Source organism: Pelophylax lessonae (genome assembly GCF_965119305.1).
Source record: "Pelophylax lessonae genome assembly, chromosome: 3".
NCBI classification, from domain to species: Eukaryota; Metazoa; Chordata; class Amphibia; order Anura; family Ranidae; genus Pelophylax; species Pelophylax lessonae.
In genome coordinates, this window is record NC_138770.1 from 93,641,729 (window position 1) to 93,656,136 (window position 14,408).

Consider the following 14,408-nt stretch of genomic DNA (forward strand, 5'->3'; position numbering starts at 1 on the left):
TATACATGTGTGTGTGTAATATATATATATATATATATATATATATATATATATATATTACATGTGTGTGTATAATATATATATATATATATATATATATATATATATATATATATATATATATATATATATATATATCTATATATCTATATATAGATATATAGATATATATATATATATAAACACACACACAGTATACATAATACATATATATATATTTTTTTTTTCTTTTTTTTGTGTCCAGTTGTGTCAGCCTATAATAAAAAAAACATAGCAGGGTAATTATTAAAACAATGTACCCTATAAAATTCTTATAAAAGTTAATACAAAAAATAAAATAAATATATATATATATATATATATATATATATATATATATATATAGACACACGCACACACACAGTATACATTATATATTATTTATATATATATATATATATATATATATTTTTTTTTTTTATGTCCAGTTGTCAGCCTATAATAAAAAACATAGCAGGGTATTTATTAAAACAGTGTAAAAACAGTGTATCCTACAAAATTCTTATAAAAATTAATAAATCTAATAAAATATTTACACACATACACACACAGTATACATATATATATATATATATATATATATATATATATATATATATATATATTATTATTATTATTTTTTTTTTTTTTGTGGGTCCAGTTGTCAGCCTATAATAAAAAAAACATAGCAGGGTATTTATTAAAACAATGTACCCTATAAAAAATTCTTATAAAAGTTATTAAATATAGCCATAGCATTTTAATCAAGTTTACTAATACTACATTTTGGCCTTAACGTCTAGTTTTTAAGGACGTCTGCTTACAAAAGGGTTAAACCAGACCATTCGCGTAGTGCCATCTATAAGAGTTCATACCTGATAAAAAGTCCTGTGATGTTGACTACATTGGCAGTGTTATTTGGCAGAGAGAAAGCATCACACGCCCTGTGGCACACATGGAGGTAAGCCAGGGATTTTGTCACACGGATGGTTCCCACTTGTACAATGACATCACACTGAATTATGGTGTTTAGATTCTCATGGCACCGTGCCCCGGACTCTAGTGTCATGTCACACAGGAAGTTCCATGATCCTACCAAAAATAAAATAGATATCTTACCAACATGGTCACCTTGAATGCATACCATTCCCAAACTATAAGTAAACAAGTAAAAAAAAAGTATACAAACTTTTCTTTATATATTCCTTTGGCAGCAATGCTACAAGCAAATATAAAAGCTAAAAAAAAAACAACACGTGCTAAAGGAACAATGGGACCATTTGTAACAAGATAACTATTTATTGGACATCATTTATTTTAATCATATCACTATAGATGTATGGCTTTTAGGTCTCATGCATGTATTGTATACCTTGAAAGGGACACTTGGCAAGCTTGTTTGATGCCAGCAAAGTGCCCCCAAGCTGATAGGTTAGAAAGAATGTATTGAATTGAACAGGATATGCAGCAGAGCTTTATCGGTGTTGCTCTTTGTTGCATGTAATAATTGGGCAATGCCATCCACTGTAGACAACCTCCTCTCCTGGTGTAGAGAACGCAAGGAACTGTTGTAAAAATGAGTTAACATGGACAGACATAAGATTTACCTTCTCCAAAAAAGCTTCACTGAGCATACAATAATAATGGCCATACACCAGGTCGGGAAGAGGCTCCACCTGGCCCTGAGAAGAGGCAGATACACTACATAGCCAACATGTGTTGACACCTGTTCATCACACCTACATATGGCCAAAAGTATGTGAACACACCTCCAAATTATTGAGTTCAGGTGTTTTCAGTAAAGAGTACTGTTGAAGCTAAAGCATACAAATACATTTTAGACAATTAAATTTTTCTGGCAACAGATTTGGGGAAGGCCCTTTTTGGTTCCATCATGACTGTGCCCCTGTGTAGGAAGCCAGTTCCATAAATACATGGTTTGATAAGTTTACAAACGAAGAACTTGCAAAAGGGGGCCACTTCTATCTTAATGGCCATGGTTTTGGATTGGGATGTCCAGCAAGCTCATATAGTTGTAATGATCAGGTACAAATTCTGAATGGACCCTCTGCACACTGCTACACCCTTTCCAGCAAATTATGCAATGAAAAACAGGGATATTTAGTTCACATATATTGCAATACGTGTTTAACCACTTAAGCGCCGGAAGATTTTACCCCCTTCCTGACCAGGGGGTATTTTGCGATTCGGCACTGTGTGAATTTAACGGACAATTGCGCGGTCGTGCGACGCTGTACCTAAACGAATTTGATGTCCTTTTTTCCCCCACAAACAGAGCTTTCTTTTGGCGGTATTTGATCACCTGTGCGATTTTTTGATCAAGCGCTATAAACAAAAAAAGAGTGTCAATTTTGAAAAAATAACAATATTTTTCACATTTTTTTATATGAAATTCCCCCCCAAAAAAAAGTAAAAATCTAAATTTTTTAAAATTTTCGGCCAATTTGTTTTATGCTACATATGTTTGGTAAAAAAAATCGCAAAAAGCGTATTTTGATTGGTTTGCGCAAAAGTTATCGCGTTTACTAACAAAGGGAAAGATTTTTGTCATTTTTGTTGGTTTTTTTTTTAACGCGTAATGGCGGCGATCTGCGATATTTTTTGCGGTACTGCGACATTGCGGCGGACAGATCGGACCCTTGACTGACATTTTTGACACTTTTGGGGTTACCAGTGACATTACTACAGTAATCAGTGCTATACATATGCACTGTTACTGTAAAAATACACTGGCAGTGAAGGGGTTAACTTTATTTGAGAGGGAGGGGCTGTGTGTGTCCCTAAGGGCGTGATTGTAACTGTGATTGGCTGTGGCTTGAGGTGTAGTTACACTGATCAACGGTTCTACATAGTAGAACCGTATGATCAGGGTTTCTACACAGGGAGAACTGACAGGCAGCTTGTTTACACAAGCTGCCTGCCTTTCTCCCTCTCCCCCGCCGATCGCCGAGTGACCAGCGGACATCGGGTCCGCCGGTCACACGCGCGGGGGGGTCCGTGACCGCGCGGGAGCAGGAGCGTGCCGCTGGCGGCGTGCGCTCGCTCCCCAGACCCTCCCAGGCTAGTGACGTACCGATAATTCACTCTGCCTGTGAGGGGCTGACCGCCGCAGTATATAGTCGTGCGGCGGTCGGCAAGCGGTTAAGCTGACCAACTGTGTCACAGTAATCCCTCTTCTAGCCAGTCCTACACTGCCTTGCCATTGCAAATGCTACGGTGGACACCATGCCAACACGGGGCAGAAAGACCCAAGGTGGGGGAGAGCAGCTAGGTTCAGATCTGGTCACTAACCTGCGTTACAACAGAGAAAAGATATACCTGTGCTCAAAGCCCAATAGCTTGGATTACTTTGACGCAGTTGGTCAGCTTAAACATGTATTGCAATATATGTGAACTAGATATCCCTGTTTTTCATTGCATAGTTTGCTGGAAAGGGTGTAGTAGTGTGCAGAGGGTGCATCCAGAATTTGTACCTGATCATTACAACTATATGAGCTTGCTGGACATCCCAATCCAAACCATGGCCATTAGAATAGAAGTGGCCCCCTTTTGCAAGTTCTTCGTTTGTAAACTTATCAAACCATGTCTTTATGGAACTGGCTTCCTACACAGGGGCATTAGGATAGAAGTGGCCCCCCTTTGCAAGTTCTTCTTTTGTATTTGTGTTAACATGTGGTCACACCCCTTTAGCACCTGTTATTTCAAATACATGAACAAGCTATTGGGATTTGAGCACAGGTATATCTCTTTTATGTTGTAATGGTCAAGTATTCATGACATTCTGGCTAGCATATTATAACAATTTGTAAATTCGCTTATAGGAGATATGTGAGCATATAGGGCAGTGATGGTGAACCTTGGCACCCCAGATGTTTTGGAACTGCATTTCCCATGATGCTCAACTACACTGCAGAGTCATGAGCATCATGGGAAATGTAGTTCCAAAACATCTGGGTGCCAAGGTTCATCATCACTGATATAGGGGATGACAGCATTTCTACTTAGGATGAAAAACAGTGTTTAGTATGCTAACTAGGAAAAAGGAAAAGCCCCCTCTACTGCCTACAGGCACACATGAAAAAGTCCACCCAAACAAATAATGTACCTTTAATTCTGAATTTATACATTCAATACTAATAGCACTAACCCAGTAATGAGAGATACAGAACATTACTTCTTATCAGTTACTGTAAATTTTTCTTAGCCATCTCTGAAGACTACATGCCACTGGCCCACCACTACCATCACTTTGCTAATCAGAATAGGAGAGGGGAGGTGTTTGTAGCCCCGCCCCATAGTAAGAACGCTGCTTCTCTATAGATACAATATGGTGAGTGAGAGTTGTCTACCTAATACATAGTTACATAGTTCCATAGTTACATAGTTACATAGTAGATGAGGTTGAATAAAGACAATAGTCCATCCAGTTCAACCTGTGTAGGTTTGTGTGGCTGTAATCATCTCACATAGCCCTGAATGTTCTGATCCTTGAGATGTAAGTCTAAGAGTCTTTTGAAAGCCACCATACTACCCGCAGAAACCACCTCTTGTGGTAGAGAATTCCACAATCTTGTAGCCCTAACAGTAAAGAACCCTCCTCATTGCCTGAGGTTAAAACGCTTCTCCTCTAATCGCATTGTATATCCTCGAGTCCTCATGCAATCCCTTCGACTGAACAGCTTTTTTTCTAAGCTGAGATCCCCATTAAGATATTTATAAATTGCTATCATGTCCCCCCTCAGACGTCTCTTCTCCAGGGAGAATAAATCGAGCGATTGCAGACACTCTTCATAGTTAAGGTCCTCCAACCCCCTAATCAGTTTAGTTGCCCTTCTCTGGACTCTCTCCAGCTCCAACACATCCCTCCTGAGGACTGGCGACCAGAACTGGACAGAATACTCCAGATGCGGTCGGACCAGAGTTTTATAAAGTGGAAGGATTATAGTTTTATCTCTGGAATACATCCCTTTCTTTATGCATGCTAATATTCTGTTGGCTTTGGCAGCTGCCGCTTGACATTGCATGCTGTTGCCTAATCTATCATCAACCAAGACTCCCAGATCTTTCTCCATTTTTGATTCCCCCAAGGGTTCCCCTCCTAACGTGTATTGTGCTTTTATGTTTTTAGACCCAAGTGCAAAACCTTACACTTCTCCACGTTAAACCTCATTTGCCATGTCGTTGGCCACTGTCGTTGTGTCATCTGCAAAAACTGATAACGAACTACTGATCCCGTCCTCAATGCTGTTTATGAATAAATTGAACAAGGTTGGTCCCAGGACTGAGCCCTGGGGCACCCCGCTTACTACCTCAGACCAGTCTGAGTATGCGCTGTTTATTACCACCCTTCGGACATGGCCTTTTAGCCAGTTCCGTATCCAAGAGCAAACCTTGCTGTCAATGCCTGCAGACCTTATTTTATAAATTAAGCGCTTATGGGGAACTGTATCAAACGCCTTAGCGAAATCCAAGTACACCACATTCACTGGTCTGCCCCTATCTAGCTCACAGCTCACCTCCTCGTAGAATGTTAAGAGATTGGTTTGACAAGAACGCCCATTTGTAAACCTGTGCTGATTACCGCTGATGATGTTGTTGTCTTTAGCAAACTCTATGATATAGTCCCTTATCATCCCCTCCAAAAGTTTACATATTATTGATGTCAAACTGACAGGCCTATAATTTCCCAGGATATGCCTCTGGCCCTTTTTGAATATCGGAATCACGTTAGCCTTCCTCCAATCCCCTGGTACATTTCCTGTCATAATACCGTCAGCAAAGATCAGCAACAGTGGTCTAGATATAACCTTACTGAGTTCCTTGAGTACTCTCGGATGTACGCCATCCGGGCCTGGTGATTTGTTTGTGTTAAGTTTATCCAGCCTTTCCCTGATTTCACCCTCTGTTAGCCATAGTGGCAAGTCCTGTGTATTACTACTAACCATACAGTCATGGTCAGTGTACCCCTCCCTTTCCTGTGTAAAGACTGAGGAGAAAAAAGCATTAAGCACTGTTGCTTTTTCAGTGTCCTCTGTAACCATCCTCCCATCGTCATTAATTATGTGTGCAATACAGGAAATACATTTCTGGTAGAACCACCAGGAAAAAATACATTTAAAAAGAAAAAGCTGAAAAAGAAAATGAATGCAGCCACAACATCTAAGGCAGCCTTTTTTTTTTTTTTTTAACATGGAAGAAGCTTTAAAAAACTTTCTGGTCTCAGGGAACCCCTGCTAATAATTATATCTACAGCTCACTTTACAATAGTGTGATGATCAGGGGGAAGAATACTCCTTACATTTGTTGGCATTGAGAAAAATGCTCTGTACATTGGGGATCAGTGGGAAGCAGGGCTTTTTTCTTTAAGAAAATAGGTGCAGGAACTCAACCACGACACGGACACCCCAATGCCCCACCCCCCCTTCATATACACATCCTCTAAACCTTATCAATTACAAGAAGGCCTGTCTCGCAGTCTCCGCTCTAATTCATCCCAAGGGCGTTCTATTGTGTTGAATTCAGGACTCTGTGCAGGCCAGTCAAGTTTTTCCACCCCAAATCCACTCACCCTTGTCTTTATGTACCTTGTTTGTGCACTGGTGCGCAGTCATGTTGGAACAGGAAGGGGCCATCCCCAAACTGTTCCCACAAAGTTGGGAGCATAAAATTGCCCAAAATGTCTTGGTATGCTGACGCTTTAAGAGTTCCCTTTACTGGAACTAAGAGGCCAAGCCCAACCCCTGAAAAAACAAAAACACCATAATCCCCCTCCACTATAAGATTTGGACGAGTGCACAAAGCAAGGTCCATAAAGACATGGATGAGGAAGTTTGGGGTGGAGGAACCTGACCGTCCTGACCTTAACCCGATAGAACACCTTTGGGATGAATTAGAGGGAATAGTGTGAGCCAGGCCTTTTGGCCCAACATCAGTGCCTGACCTCACAAATACACTTCTGGAAGAATAGTGAAACATTCCCATAGACACACTCCTAAACCTTGTGGACAGCATTCCCAGAAGAGTTGAAGCTGTTATAGCTGCAAAGGTTGGGCCAACTCAATATTGAACCCTACGGACTAAGACTGGGATGCCATTAAATTGAATGTGCATGTAAAGGCAGGCGTCCCAATACGTTTGACAACATAGTGTAGGTGTAAATGGACCCTGATACCATATAGTGAAAGGACTACGATGAATGTTCTGTGGTATCAGAGATAAAAAGTCTCCGTATGTTATGTCATTACAAAAATGGGTTCAACTACATTAAACATTTCAGCAGCTAGTCTGTGATGAGGCAACAGACTGGAATATGGCAGCAAGCAGGTACAGGTCTTCCTCATTACGGCTTTCGGGGGACTGCGGTGGTGACAGTTTCCTGACAACACATCTCTGTCCAGATGGAGTGGGATTGAGCCGACCTCTTGTGGTCGGAAGCAGACAGCTGGAAAGCGCAGTGGCATCACAGAGATCCTGCAAAGTGCTGCATGAAGAGAAGCCTTCTGCATTCCAACAGCCAGGCCACGGCAATCATCACACACCGGGTGCGGCACACATGACAGCAAAGAGCCCGCTCGGATAATTCTTCTGTCACATGCCCAGCTGTTGATAAGGCTGCCAGGTACAGGCTAATAAATATTGCAAAGAGAAACTTGTTTATTTCCTAGGAAAAACATTTCCCCTGTACAACACAACCCAGAATGTGTTCGCTTCCCGAGAACAGTATGAAATCATGTTTTCATTGGATGGCATTGTCTAATGTTACGTGCAGCATTGTCTATGACGCTTTTTTACTGCATCGCCAGGGGAAGCTGTGCCATTGTTCTCTTTCTGTAGAACTTTATGTTTTTTTCAGCTCTGCATCTGCTGTGCATTCTTGCTGTTCTCTGTTATGAAGTAATATAAAATAACCACTTAACCTCCGGAAGATTTACCCCCCTTCATGACCAGGCCATTTTTTTACGATATAGCACTGTGTTACTTTACCCGGCAATTGCGCGGTCGTGCAACGCTGTACCCAAATAAAATGTATTTCATTTTTTTCCCACAAATAGAGCTTTTTTTTTTTTTGGGTGGTATTTGATCACCTCAGCGTTTTTTTTTTTTTTTTTTTTTGCACTATAAACAAAAAAAGACCAACAATTTTGAAAAAAAAAAAAATGTATTACTTTTTGCTATAAAACATATCCAATAATAAATAAATAAATCTAATTTCTTCATAAATTTAGGCCAATATGTATTCTGCTGCATATTTTTAGAAAAAAAAATCCCAATAAGCGTATATTGATTGATTTGCGCAAAAGTTATAGTGTCTACAAACTATGGAATATTTACTGGATTTTTTATTTATTTATTTGGTTGTTCTGCAGTGAAATCATGCAGCAGCATTGTCACCCTTTGGGAAATGTAGTCTATAGCGGGCCATACATTGTTCTGGCTGAACAAAAACATTATGAAGTAATATAATTAACCACTTGACCTCCGGAAGGTTTACCCCCCTTCATGACCAGGCCATTTTTTATGATATAGCACTGTGTTACTTTAACTGACAATTGTGCAGTCGTGGGACGCTGTACCCAAATAAAACTGATGTACTTTTTCCCACAATAAAGAGCTTTTTTTTTTTTTTTTTTGGTTGTATTTGATCATTTCAGCATTTTTTTTTTATTTTTTGCACTATAAACAAAAAAAGACCAACAATTTTGAAAAAAAAAAAAAAATTGTATTACTTCCTGCTATAAAACATATCCAATAAAAAAAAAAAAAAAAAAAATTTTCTTCATAAATTTAGGCCAATATGTATTCTGCTACATATTTTTGGTAAAAAAAATGCCAATAAGCGTATATTGATTGATTTGCGCAAAAGTTATAGTGTCTACAAACTATGGAATATATACTGAATTTTTTTATTTATTTTGTTGTTCTGCAGTGAAATCATGTAGCAGCATTGTCACCCTGTGGGAAATGTAGTCCAGAGCTGGCCATACATTGTTCTGGCTGAACAAAAACATAAACAGCTACCGGAATCCTTAATTCACACAAATATTTGGATGGAGACATATTCCTCTCGCTTCCATTTGTTTGGAATGCACAGTGCACATTAGCTGTGGTCATGTACACTGCTCTATGCACACTACACATCCTGTAGTTCAGAGGTCTACAAACTTTCTAAACAAAGGGCCAGTTTACTGTCCTCAGACTTAAGAGGGGGATGGACTGTGGCCATTGGGAGTAGAAAAGGTCCCAATTAGCGTATGCTGACTGGTTTGCACAAAAGTTTTTTGCGTCTACAAACTATAGTATAAATACTGGAATTTTTACTTATTATATTATATTATACTAGTAATGGCAGCGATCAGTGACTTATAGCCAGACTGCGATATTGTGGCGAACAATCAGACACTAACTGACACTATTGACACTTTGTGTGAACCAGTTACACTAATACAGTGATCAGTGTTAAAATATGCACTGTCACTGTACTAATGATACTGGCTGGGAAGGAGGTTAAACATCTAGGGCACTTGTAGGGTTAACTGTGTGCCTAGCCAGTGTTTGTGTGTACTATGTGTGCTGCTTTTACTAAGGGAAGTGATGAAATGTATTCCCTTCTTTGCAGGGAAAGAAAATCCCTCACATCCCTGCTGTCAGAACGGATCTCTGCCTTGTTTACATAGGCAGAGCTCTGTTCTGTGTGACTACCCGAGGATCGGCAGGTGCTGACAGACATCCATTGGCCGGCACCCGCTGATCGGCTTTTGCTGTGACTAATCACAGCAAAAGCGGCGTGCACGCCCCTAGGCGCAGATGCAGAATCACGTACTGTATATTAATTTGATTCTGCACAGAATGGCCGCCCTATAGAAGTAAATCTGCTATAGGGCAGTCGTTAAGTGGTTAAAGTAGGACAATCGGCTGACTAAAATAAATGACATATGATGAAGCAGTGGTGTCACAAGGGTTGGTGTCACCTGGTTCAGTAATACATGGTGTCACAACACCCCCCTCCCCTCAAAAAATGTGTTCCCCATATAATAATGAATATTATTGCAATAGAAGTACCATTAACAACTATCCAGGAGCGCCCAAAATCAGCAATAAGAATCCCACTTAGATCAAAAAATCATCGTTTTATTGGTAGCAGAACATGTTAAATCTATCCGGGGGAACAGAGACTAACCTGGTTACGCTGACGGTTGCAGATCCGAGCGGCAACATTTACGCCCCAAAGAAGGGGGAGTTTCTGTTCCCCCGAAACGCGTTGGCTTTAACATGTTCTAAGTGGGATACTTATTGCTGATTTTGGGCGCTCCTTTAACCGACTACTACTAGAAACAGTGTCCTGCAGGGCGCTGGGCAGGCTAGTTTTGGGAACTTGCTTCCACTAATATCAGAAAACTCACACATCGTCTCAGTGGGTGACTTTTAAGTACACCTTACTTCCATTTTTAACCCCCTCAATACCAGCATGTTTTTAAAAATTCGGGCAAAAACTAGATTACCTTGGGGTGTCTAGAAAGCAGCCATTTTGGGGGCGTTTGTACTGTCACTGCATTTTTATTTGACATTTTATAATGGAAAGTACCGGTAAGTGAAACTTTTTTGGGAAAAATTGTTTATATAGCAAACATAACAAAATATATAAAACCCTCAGAAGAAAGCTCTATAATTGTTTCAAAATTAGTTATAAAATTTATTTGAATACAGTGCTGCATGAACCAAGCACTTGTCAGTCAAACTATCACAGCACCACAGCACGTGCAACTGGAAAATGGCCTGGATAGGAAGGGGTCCAAGGGATACTCACTCTAGGCTGTGTATTGCAGTTTACATTATATGGACCACTACATTGGCAGCACAAACCATCGAGGCTGTTATGTGCAGGGGGGATCTTAAGGGGTAGCCAGGATATATGAAGTTAGTTTTACATTTTTTGTGTAAGTTGTAGTGAGACGAAAACTGAGGTTTGCATTGCTGATCTCTTAAGAATGCTAATTACGTGGATGTCGTTGACTTCAGTAGTACATAGTACAGAGTAGCTGACCTGGAACAAGCATTTCAGACCAGCAAAGTTGGAGGGAAGTAGGATCTTCAGATTGTTATATTTGGGCTAGACTGATGGTTCTTAAAGAACCATTGTATCAGCCTGACAGCTAGGCAAATAGCATTTTCAGAAGAAGATATCAGAAATGGCAATTTACATATTCCCTCACTTTAAGGATAAGTTCACCTTTTAACAAAAATATTAAATGCACATTTTTTGCAGGTAAAAACAGGTGCAATAATTATTTTTTGTTTCTGGAGCCTCTAAAGCGGACCAGTGCCAGATCGTGGCCTGTTGATAAGTCAGCCGCCACCGTACAGCAGGAGGTGATTGGCAACCACGGTCCATGACAGTCCAGTCACCAACCACAGCCGTGACATGTAGCAGCCTATGTCTATTCTCCCAGGTCTCCCACCTGGCCACCGATATCATCCTATCTGCAGGACAGAGGGCGGGAGGAGCTGCAGTTCAGGATAGAGCGGGAGAATTTTCATGTTAACTAAAGGATAATCACCTGCTTGTTAACATGATACGTTTTGGGAGCTCCCACCCTCCGTCCCGATCTGCAGCTCCTCCCACCCCCAGCCCTGCTGATAGTATGATATTGGCGGCTGGGCGGGAGACCTGGGAGAATAGACACAGGCTGCTAACTACCTCTCTCCTGCCAAAGGTAAGACTGCTGGGGAGAAAGAGATTGGAAGGGGCACTGTTTTGTTAAAGAGGAAAGAGGGGACCATGACTGCGAGGACTGTGATGAGGGGGGATATGACTGCAAGGGGCACTGTGATAGGGGGCCATGACTGCAAGGGGGACTGTGATGGGGGGGGGGGGTATGACTGCAAGGGGCACTGTGATGGGGGAGGGGGGGAATATGACTGCAAGGGGCACTGTGATTTAAGGGGGGGGGATATGACTGCAAGGGGCAATGTGATGGAGGGCCATGACTTCAAGGGGCACTGTCATGGGGGGGGGGATATGACTGCAAGGGGCACTGAGATGGAGGGGGGGGGGGATATGATTGCAAGGAGCACTGTGATGGGGAGGGAATATGACTGCAAGGGGCACTGTGATGGGGGAGGGGGGGTGACTGCAAAGGGCACTGATGGGGGGGGGGGGCATATGACTGCAAGGGGTAATGTGATGAGGGGGGCATGATTGCAAGGGATGCTGTGATGAGGGGGGGCATAACTGCAAGGGGCAATGTGATGGGGAAGGTATGACTGCAAGGGGCACTGTAATATGAAGGGGACTGCACCATAATCATTACAGTGCAGTCCTCTTTATATCCCAGTGCCCTTTTACAGTGCCCCCAGTCCCTGGAAAAATTGGCTACACCAAAAATGGTCCCTGGTGCCAAAAAGGTTGGGGGCCACTGTGTTAAAGCATTCGCTGGTGCCATGCAGGTCTCCTTCAGGTCTGCCAGTGTATCTATGTGCCCGTACATCCCATATGGGTAAGCAGATACAATCTGACAGGAAGCATGAATGGACTACCAGAGTGCCATGGTAGTTCATTGAAAACTACAAGCCAAGGTTGTCAGGACTTGTGAGGTCTGTGAATAAGTGAGGTGGCCAGGTGGGCGGAGCCACACTGGGTCACATTTTTTTTTTTATTGTGACAGCTAGTGGGGGGGGTGGGGGGGTTGGGGTGAGAAGGTCCCTGCTGGGGGGGCGGAGGTTGGTCTGTTCATAACATGTTATCTGTTACACTCTGAATACGAGAAGGATGTTATGAAAAGTGAACCTATCCTTTAAACGCAAAAGAAAATTTGTATCCTTTTTAGTAGCGATGCACCAAAATGAAAATTCTGGACTGAGATCGAAAATTCAGGATGCACTTGGGCGAAAACCGAAACCAAAACGAACTGTTTTACAAAATATAAAATATATTACTACTACTATACTTTTTTATATATAATTGTATTATAGGCGACTTTTTTTTTTTTTATATTAAAGTCGAACAGAAGGTTATTATAGTCAAATTTTAATTAATAGCATGAATTTAAATTAATTAGAATTTATTTTCAGCCATTATCGGCACCATTTTGTTCTATTTTCTATATTTTCAATAGCCATTATCATCACCTTTTTTCTATTGGCAAAATGCAGATAACAATATTTTCTCCAGCCGAATGTATCAGTTTTCGTGGATGAGACAAACCATACTTACAAAGATCAGCTTTTTCAATCAGAAGCTGGGTATCAATGAAATACCTTGGTATCACATCCCAAAAAAGTGCAAGTCTAAACATAAATGAATGGTATGTGCCTATACAATATATCCACTCAGGAAGAAAACCACACCATTAAAAAAACTCACAATTTTTATTTGAAAACATGTCAGTTAAAAAGGAATAAAATCCAGATAAAACATTATTAATAAAACTGCAGTTCCATTATTAATGTTTTATCAGGATTTTATCCTTTTTTAGCTGACATGTTTTCAAATAAAAATTGTGCATTTTATTGATGGTGTGGCAGGCTTTCTTCCTGAGGATGGATATACAGTATAATCACCTTTAAAATCCCGAATCTAAAAAGGAAAAAAAAACTGTTGCTATAACTGATTATAAAGTGTTAGCTGGAGTATGGCTTTAATTTTTTAGTGTATCTAAATCTGCTAATACATCAAACACTCCCCCTCCCCCCAGACAGACAATGCTGTTGTCTAAAGGTGCCCCTTTCCTCTTTCATCCTAAGTGGGGGCACACTAATACAGGAGATGTTACTCGCTAGATCAGTGTTTCTCAACCTTTTTTGTTCAAGGCACACCAGGAGGTGCGTCCAAGCAGACACATACTTTTTTTGCATTCCCACACATTGCATTTTTTAACTTGCATCTGCAAGCAGCAGTCAGTGAGCGGTATGGTAGCAGCAGTTGTTGAGTGATATGGTAGCAGCAGTTGTTGAGTAGTATGGTAGCGGCAGTCGGTGAGCAGTATGGTAACAGCAGTATGTGAGCAGTATGGTAGCGGCTGTCGTTGAGCGGCATGGTAGCGGCAGTATGTGAGTAGTATGGTAGGGGCAGTATGTGAGCAGTATGGTAGGGGCAGTACATGAACAGTATGGTAGCGGCAGTGAGTAAGTTGTATGTAGTGTTAGTCAGTGAGCAGTATGGTAGCAGCAGTCAGTAAGCGGTATGGTAGCAGCAGTCAGTGAGTGGTATGGTAGCAGCAGTTGGTGAGCGGTATAGTAGTGGCAGTTAGTAAACGGTATGGTAGTGACAGTCAGTGAGCGGTATGGTAGCAGCAGTTGTTGAGTGATATGGTAGCAGCAGTTGTTGAGTAGTATGGTAGCGGCAGTCGGTGAGCAGTATGGTAACAGCAGTA

The 14,408-nt window shown here is 41.1% G+C and overlaps 1 protein-coding gene across 3 annotated transcripts in view; it reads right to left on the reverse strand.

Moving 5' to 3' along the window:
• The window catches only part of PKHD1 (PKHD1 ciliary IPT domain containing fibrocystin/polyductin), a 1,006,139-nt gene that overhangs the window by 791,560 nt on the left and 200,171 nt on the right, over window positions 1-14,408 (reverse strand). For all 3 annotated transcript variants that reach the window (XM_082249887.1, XM_082249888.1, XM_082249886.1), the window contains exon 34: window positions 894-1,110. In XM_082249887.1, coding sequence (XP_082106013.1) covers window positions 894-1,110 — 217 coding nt within the window. The remainder of the gene's footprint in view (window positions 1-893; window positions 1,111-14,408) is intronic.